The 9,213-nt window shown below is 30.6% G+C and overlaps 1 protein-coding gene across 1 annotated transcript; it reads left to right on the plus strand.

Annotated features, from left to right (window-relative positions):
• Positions 1 to 1,268: 1,268 nt before the first annotated feature.
• LOC127133347 (glyceraldehyde-3-phosphate dehydrogenase GAPCP1, chloroplastic) lies at positions 1,269 to 7,190 on the plus strand. The gene is made up of 14 exons (XM_051061734.1): positions 1,269 to 1,514; positions 1,724 to 1,818; positions 1,935 to 2,002; positions 2,091 to 2,129; positions 2,891 to 2,991; positions 3,813 to 3,925; positions 4,038 to 4,137; positions 4,252 to 4,398; positions 5,661 to 5,721; positions 5,838 to 5,935; positions 6,017 to 6,159; positions 6,266 to 6,349; positions 6,628 to 6,717; positions 6,927 to 7,190. Exons 1-14 carry the CDS (start codon positions 1,449 to 1,451, stop codon positions 6,979 to 6,981), a joined length of 1,260 nt encoding a protein of 419 aa, XP_050917691.1. The 5' UTR covers positions 1,269 to 1,448; the 3' UTR covers positions 6,982 to 7,190.
• The last annotated feature ends 2,023 nt before the right edge of the window (positions 7,191 to 9,213 follow it).

Consider the following 9,213-nt stretch of genomic DNA (forward strand, 5'->3'; position numbering starts at 1 on the left):
ATACAATTTATTATAAACTTTTGCGTATATGTGTGGTTTTTTTATATCATTTAATTAGTTTATTTTATTATAAAAACAATAATTGAAAGCAAACAAATATTGGGGGACAAACTCTTCATAAACGAATCAGAAAAAAATAGAAAACACATGGCAACATAATCACATGATACCTACCAAACCGGTCCCCTACAAATCAATCTAAATACGAGAAAATGCCAAACACAAAAGAAATCACAATATTATTAAATCAAGGAAAGGTCGGGTTAGTCTTCTCCGTTCAAATTCGCACGTGGTCAGCAATCATTTATCATGTGTAAGAATTAAGTATATGTTTGGATTAGTGCAGAGATGTTCATTAGTTCAGACAAATTAGAATTAATTTAAAACTTAAAATTAAATTTTAGTTCGGATAAAAATTAAATTAAATCAATGAAATTTGATGTTAATTGATTCGAATAATAAATTTTTAAAATTTTACTCATATCTGAATGAATCATATTAATTCATATATTTTATATTATTATGACAAAAATTAATATAAAAAATTCAATTTAAAAATAAATAAAAATAAAATGCCATTTGTGTTACAATTTACATGGAGAAAGGAAAAATTAAGAATTTTATATTATTATAGAAAATTAATTGACGTAAATTATATATTTTTAAAAAATATTTGTGCATATTTATTTCTAATATATTCAATCAATTCAACTCAAAATCCTGTTATTTTTGGGTTTAATTTGATTTAGATATACAAATTCAACCAAAAATAAATATATTTTTGATCGATTTTGACATCATATTCTTTTAAAACCGAATTAAACCAGTTTGCAAAAACTCCTAAATTAGAGATGTAAAAAAATATGATTAAACCAATTATATTACTATATTATGCCAAACAACTTAAATTGTTAACAAATTGAACTATTAAATTTATATATTTTAATTCACTTTAAAATTTGTTTAAAATCAATTTATTTAATTTCTCATAAAAAGAAGAAGAAAAACGATTCAGAATTAAAATAAAATAAAAATCTAAAGAAAAAAATGTATATTAAAAAATCATTTCTTCTAAAAAAAATTCCCATTTTCGTATAATTAACCATGAAAATTTCTGATTTTTCTTGTCGGTAATTTAAAAATAATAATTAATATGAGACATTTTGAAAATACATAATTGATTTTCTTTTGTAAAAAGGAGGGAGTAATGTCACAAGCGTAGGGTCATCCGCAGAGGATCACCACACTTACAGTAATAATGTAGGGAGAGTAGAGAGAGAGCATTTTGTCATGTTTCATAAAAAGCTCCGCTAAGAAATTACAAAAATTCATAAAAGCTAGAAAAGAGTGTTTATATTATATTATACTCATTCTTATTCTTTCTTCGTTGTTGTTGGTGCAAAAATTCAAAGAACACAGTCTTCGTTTTCTAGGGTTTTTGCTTCTCAATGGCCGCTTCTTCTCTACTCAGATCTGCGATCGTTTCTTCACATCACTCCTCCGATCGCTTTCAGGTATCTTCTTCCCGCTATCTTAATGCACCACAGATTCTCACTTTTCTCGAAAACATTCGAGTTCTTCCAGATTATCTGAAAGATGCTGAGTAAAATTTTCTGCTGTTGAGTCCTTAACTGTTATGAAGAGTTTCAATCTGATAGATTGGTACAGTTTTTGAATTTTATGCTTGTTAAGTCTTATTAATGTGTCTTTATGTATGATTCAGGTACTTCGCAATGCCTCAAGTATTAATTCAAAATCTACGATGTTGCAAAAGAGCATATTCGGAACTTCATTTCCATGTGATCCATTAGTCTTACAGTTGAGTTACCCAGAATTTTTAATGAGTGCTCTTATTTTTGTCTCCATTGCCTGTTTCTGTTGTTTAAATATGTGATTTTATTGTTTTTGTTCCTGATGTATTGTTGTTTGCTCAGGAACAGCAATACCCGGAGCATTCAGCCTATCAGCGCTACAGCTACGGAAATCCCTCTCCCTGTACAAAGTCAGTATAATACAATTATTTTGTCTTAATTAGGGTGATTTACAAGCAATTTCATGATTCTTACCTGTTGTTGGTCTTGTCTGTTTAGAATCCAGCAGCACGGGGAAGACAAGAGTTGGAATAAATGGTAACTTTCTTGTTATGAGAGTTCTCTTATTGGGTTCTTCATTCTTTATATATACTTGCTATTGAACTTTGTTGCACACTTTCAATTTTGTGCTAGATACTTATAAACTATGAAAGATTACAAGCTCCGTCTTCCATACCATATGTTCTTATATTCCGGTTTCATTTAGGTCTTAGGATGTAATGGTTACTTTATTTTTGAAACACATCTTGAATTGATAAATTTACCCTTGAAAGCTAATGTTTGATTTTTGATGTGGAGTTCACATGTGCTTTTGTTGGGTTGGCTATACTGTTGTAATGTAACTGCTGTCATTTTTAAAATTGTGATATGCTTAAGTTTTTTGTTCATATTCCTGGGACTGTAAAAGCGATTCTGTGTTACAACTCTATTTGAAATATTTTCTTAACAGTTTAAAATAAAAACAGTAAAATAATCTTTTTTTATTTTTACGTTTCTTCCTTTTATAAAAACATGCTTGGTTCTTATTAGTTTTTGAACACATCTTTAATTGTATTTATTTTCTAGAAAAGTGCAATGGATTTTAAGTTATGACTGAAAGACAACTTAATATTTCATGTTATATTTTAATTTGGTCTTAGAAACATGCAAATCAATGCACGGACATTGAATAACTGTCAAAGGGTGCCATTCATAAATGTAGTTATGTAACAAGTGTAAATTTTGTTACAAAGCATGAAAATACATCTTTAGAAACTTTCAGCTTGTGTTGAGAAGAACATCTTTTATGCAATGTGCAGGTTTTGGTAGAATTGGAAGGTTGGTGTTACGTGTAGCTACTTCACGGGATGATATTGATGTTGTTGCAATTAATGATCCTTTTATTGATGCTAAATATATGGTATGCATATGCAATTACATTAATAGTTGTGCTTATGAGATGCTAGAAGTTTGGTTGCTTTACTGATTAAAGACTTTTAAATTTATATCTACTTGCGTGTGTTTATATATATTCACGTGGTAATGATGGTAAATATATACATACGTCTCAATTACTTTTTTTGTTTTTTTCCCTGTTGTTTTCAGTTATCCACACTCCTATAACAAAATTCTAATGTTACTGTTTTAGATTTCAATTTATATTCAAACAATGTTGCTCTAATCTTTAGACATGTTGGCAATCGGCAGAAACATATTGTCTTGTATATATTATGCTGATGCTGATTCGTTTTGAATGTTCTGCAGCTGTAGCTATGCTGTTTTATGCCATTTACCTTTTCTAGTGTTGTACTTTTACTGAACTTGATGTTTTATATTATATATTTTTTTAACCTGAGGCCTTCTCTAATCCTTCGATAAATCCAATTATCTGTCTGTGCTATGATTCCTTTTTCAGTTTTAATTTGTTTAATATTAGGTTGGTTAAAGCTTGGGTGTAAGTGTTAATCATTTTTTTTTGCATTGAGATTTCAGTACAGTACATGCCATGAGGATATATGTTCTAAAACATGAAAATAAATAGGCGTGTGTATTGTTGTTCACTTTGACTCCAACTTTATAAAAGAATTCATCTGTTGTATCCTTATGTTTATTTATATTATTTTTAATTCAATTATGGTAGGGTACTATATTGTTGTGTTCTATTTTTTTTCTTTTCTGTTGTGGTACTATTGTATTTTTGTGCATACATTTTGCTTTATTGTTTTATCTTTGATCTTTCAGGCTTATATGTTCAAGTATGATTCTACTCATGGACCATTCAAGGGAACTATTAAGGTTTTGGATGACACAACTTTGGAAATTAATGGGAAGCAGGTTAAAGTTGTAAGCAAGAGGTATCTTTAGTTGAGACCTGACAATTACTGGTTGACAATATTTCTGGCTGTGTTACTATACAGCTATAAGAAAATTGGTTAAACATGTATATACATTTTTCCCTGTTCTCAGAGATCCTGCGGAGATCCCTTGGGGTGATTTCGGTGCTGACTATGTCATAGAGTCTTCGGGAGTATTTACAACATTAGAGAAAGCTTCATCACATTTGAAGGTTGCTATATTCATTTACCTGTGCATTTAGTTTTTTTTTCCTTCTATTTCCTCCTCCCTTGCTTTAATCTTGCCACCTTCAAATCTTAAATTAAGCTGTCTTTTTCCACTATAGGCTGGTGCCAAGAAAATTATAATATCAGCTCCATCTGCTGATGCACCAATGTTTGTGGTAGGAGTGAACGAGAAGACATACAAGTCCAACATGGACATTGTTTCTAATGCAAGCTGTACAACGAATTGTCTTGCTCCTCTTGCCAAGGTTTGATCACATTGTGAATGCCAACTTTATTGAGTTGCTTTGAAAATGATAAGGACTAGAAGATTCTAAGTGCTTTTGGGACACACTAAATGGGGATGTCTGACAGCTTCTTTTTAGGGAGTTTCCATGACATGAAATATACATTTTTTCTAGGTAGTCAATCGTGCCATTTTGCTCCTCAGAACAACAGCTAGCCGCCACTAGTAGACCAGGCGAGCTGCAGTGAAAAAGGGCTCGTGCGGCGCGACTTGATTTTTTTTTTGCACCCGTTGTGGTGCATCTGTCCCACTTTAGAGAAATGGTTTCGAAAAGCCAAAATACCCTGAAAATATAGACGTTTCAGAGATGTTTTTGGTATTTTGCACGTAAACCCTTCTTTCTTCTCTGCAAATGCAGACCTGCTTTCTTCCTTTGTGTAAACTGCAAACCTTTTTCCTTCCTTCCTTTTGTTTTCTCCCAGGCGAGGTTCTGTTTTTCTTCTTCCAGTTTTTTAGCTTTTTGCTCTGTTTCCTGCTTCCCTTTTCATCTGGTCCTGTTATTTTTTCTTCCACTTATGTTCCTTTTGTTTTGCTATTTTCTCTTAATTTTCTTCCTCTGATCTGTTCCTAATTTCCCCCACTGTTTTTATTCCCCCCTTAAACCCTTCTCCGATCTGAATTTCCCTTTTCATCTGGCCCTGATATTTTTTCTTCCTCTGATCTGTTCCTAATTTCCCCTACTTTTTTATTCCCCCTTTAAACCCTTCTCTGTTTCTGAATCCCCCCACCCCCCTGTTACGATATTTTATCCATCTTAACCCCTCCCTTTTAATTTCTTTCTTTCTTTCTTTATTTTCCAGTAGTTATTTGTGAAACCAGACATGGCAACTTCATTTGAGTTTTAATATTTAGTTACTTAAAGTCATAGAGACGTGAGCTTCTTTGTTTCCTTGGCCTTTGTTTGCATTTAACCCCACCCCCCTGTTACGATATTTTATCCATCTTAACCCCTCTCTTTTAATTTCTTTCTTTCTTTCTTTCTTTCTTTCTTTCTTTATTTTCCAGTAGTTATTTGTGAAACCAGACATGGCAACTTCATTTGAGTTTTAATATTTAGTTACTTAAAGTCATAGAGACTTGAGCTTCTTTGTTCCCTTGGCCTTTGTTTGCATTTAAGTGTATGTTTTGTTTAATATTGACTTTAATTGCTAATTATGAATATTTTGAGTTGAGTTATTTGTTCAAGTTTACATTAAATCTGTGCTTATATAAACTATTTATCAGGTGGTTCATGAGGAGTTTGGTATAATTGAGGGTTTGATGACAACTGTGCATGCAACAACAGGTCTGTTGCACATTTTCCAGTTAAAACTTCTGCTTTGTTTCTCCTTTGGATAAACCATAACTTTTCATGCTCACGAGTGACATTGTTAATATCTAACTATCCTCTACTTTTCTCAGCAACACAAAAGACTGTAGATGGTCCTTCAATGAAGGATTGGAGAGGGGGAAGAGGTGCAGCTCAAAATATAATTCCAAGTTCTACTGGTGCTGCAAAGGTAAGAGATGGATGGCCATAAGAGTTTCTGTGCTTACCAATTACATTTATTAAATTAGTTTTGCACTTTGTGAAATTCCAGGCTGTTGGAAAAGTTCTTCCCGAGCTAAATGGAAAACTCACTGGAATGGCCTTTCGTGTTCCTACTCCTAATGTTTCTGTCGTGGACTTAACCTGTCGGCTTCAAAAGAATGCCTCCTATGAAGATGTTAAAGCAGCAATAAAGTATGTCTCTTACTTTTCTGACCCGGCTTATATTCTCTCATGTTGAGTTGTTTTGTACTAACCATTCATTTGTTTTCTATTACTTTGCTACTGAAAAAAAATGAAGGCACGCTTCAGAGGGACAATTGAAGGGAATTCTTGGATACACAGATGAAGATGTTGTCTCTAATGACTTTGTTGGTGATTCAAGGTAAAGTAAATGTTGCTGTATTTCAAATTTAGATCACTATCAGCATCTTTAAGAGGACAGACTCTTGTGCCTTTTATCTAGTATACATGCTAAAATCTGGTATTATGCACATTTTGAATTTTCATTTACATATGCTCAAAGCAGATTTTTATTTGTCTTAAAACTAAACTTTATTTATCTCGCTCTTTTATAATATTAGTCGCAGTTTTTTCTGTTGTGTTGGGATATGTTTGTTTGCCAAGTAAGCGTTTTAATTTAAATGTATTTCTTATTAACAGGTCGAGTATCTTTGATGCTAAGGCTGGGATTGGGCTTAGTAAGTCCTTTGTGAAGCTGGTCTCGTGGTATGACAATGAGTGGGGTTATAGGTATGTGTATATGTAGTTACAACTAAAACTTTTACAGACTTGTGCATACAAATCTTAGTTTTAAATTGCACTCCACAACTATAATTGCGGATGTTGAAGTCTCAGCAACATTAAAACTACAATTTCCACAACTGCAATTTAAAACCATGCATGTAAGACATTTTTCAATACTCAACTTTTTGCTCATTTTTAAATTTTATCCATTGCAGCAACCGAGTGTTGGACCTTGTAGGGCACATGGCATTGGTGGGAGCCCACAATTGAACACCAATAGCGTCTCTTACTGTTGGTGTTGCAATTCTGATATTTCCTTTAGGTTAAAAATTAGTAGCTGCTTAGGTTCTCAGATTTTGATTTTTGATATTCATAAGATTGCAGACATATCTGATGCCCCTCCAACAGAGGAAGAAATAGATGACCATATCGTATGCATTGAGAATATAATAAAGAGGAATTGTCCTGGTTACCTGTTTTGAATTCATCTTCATATATAATTTAATATCTTTTAGAATGCTCGTGTGAGATGTGTCATTGACGTAGACAGTTAGTTATATGCATAACAGCACCTCTGAAGAACAATCCAGTAAAAAAAAACAATTCAGTCCTTAATTATTTATAAAGTAATTACAGAACGATAGCAACCCCTGCCTTGTTTTGATATGCATGCATGCGATGGTATCTAAATTTTAACTTTTTTTTTTTAATTTAACAATTTTAATTAATAAATTCTCAAATGAATAAAATATTTCTACAAATAATTATATAAATAAATTATGTTTTTTTAAAAAATAATTTAAAAATCAACATATATATTTGCTAATTTATTAAATATCTTATATATATATTTTTTAAATTTAAGAAAATTAAATATATATTCTAAATTTATTTTAATTGAAAGAGATATTTTCTAAAAAAATCTACATCATATTGTTTAAATTTATATTGCTAATCTAAAAAAATCTACATCATAAAAAAGTATCTTTAAATTTTAAAAAAAACATATCTTTAATTTGTTTTAAATTACAAAATAATGTTTTTTTTAGCATATACCTTTTATATATTTTTTAGAACTTATTTTAATTAATTTAGATTTATGAATTTAAATATGCAATATTTATTAATCTTATAGCTTTTATTTTGTTTTAATATTTTCTTTTAAAAAAAATATTTATATCAAATATATAAAAAACATAGACTTAAAAAATGTCTATTAAGTTTGAAACTTAAAAAGACGTAGTATCAGATTCGAACCTAAATTTGAGTTGAATCAATTCTTAACTATTCAAATTTTCATCCTATATAATTCAAAGATATAATTAATTTTATATAAAAAAGAGAAATTAGTAGTTATTTTATAAAAATATCATTCATAGCGAGAAAAGAGTTATAAATAATAAATGGAATAATAGAAACAGAAGTATCAATGTTTTATTGATATTGTAAGATGTTGGAACAAATATTGTGTCCTAGAATTGCATATAATTTGGAAAAGTTGGCTACACATACCGATGATTTTTGGAGGGGATAAGAGCTTTGTCCAAGAATACACGAGCTTTTATAACAAACTTTTGAGACACTAGAGGGATAAATAGCTCAACAAGAGCTAAGATGTGATTTTGGTGGAGAAACAAATGAACACGACTATTGTGAGACATATTTTCTGGTGACTATTGCGGTAAAGATCTTTAATTTTGCTATTATATATTTTGCGATTTTTGTGGGGCTTTATCTAAATGAAAATTGTGAGGAACACTGTTTCACATTAAACGTAGAACAAGACAATGCCTAAAAAAAATATGATTCAAGAATAGAAGAGGAGAGGAAAGAAGGATAAAGATAAATAATAAAGCTTTAGGACGATTTAATTTGAAAGAAAATTCAAAACTCATCTTTAGAGATGTGAAAATGTCCAACAAGAAATTCCTAAACAAAATGACATTCCTAAACAAGATAGAAAGATATTGGCGAAGTTCTAGATTCCATAATTTCCTTGTTCTTCAATGTCCACTTGAAAATAACATGGAAGGAGCATTTTTTATATCTCAAGTTCATGAAATTTCTATCAATTAAAAAGAGGAAGACGATCATCCTTAAAAAAGTCAATATATTTTTCAAACCTATTAGAAAATATGGATATCATATAAATTTGTTTGTAAGGGCATTGTATAATTCGAATGACATTCTCTTATAAAAAACATTTCATATGAACATGCGAATGTTGTTTTCTTTTGGTCTTCATAGGCCACTACTATTTAGTTGTAGTTATAGTATCCATCTAAAAAGAAATAATATGTATAATTGACTAATATTTTTTGGTGAATAAGTGACGGTAGGAAATGATCTTTCCTTGTTGTGGTGTTGAGTCTTTGATAATTATATTTGCTAAAAAGTATAATACACGACAACCCCTTATAATTGAGGCCTGTAAATTTATTTAAGGTATATTGAGGGATTGAGAGCTAGCTCATGTAAGGGGTGATAAACTTTGTGTATGTG

Source organism: Lathyrus oleraceus, chromosome 1 (genome assembly GCF_024323335.1).
Source record: "Lathyrus oleraceus cultivar Zhongwan6 chromosome 1, CAAS_Psat_ZW6_1.0, whole genome shotgun sequence".
NCBI classification, from domain to species: domain Eukaryota; kingdom Viridiplantae; phylum Streptophyta; class Magnoliopsida; order Fabales; family Fabaceae; genus Lathyrus; species Lathyrus oleraceus.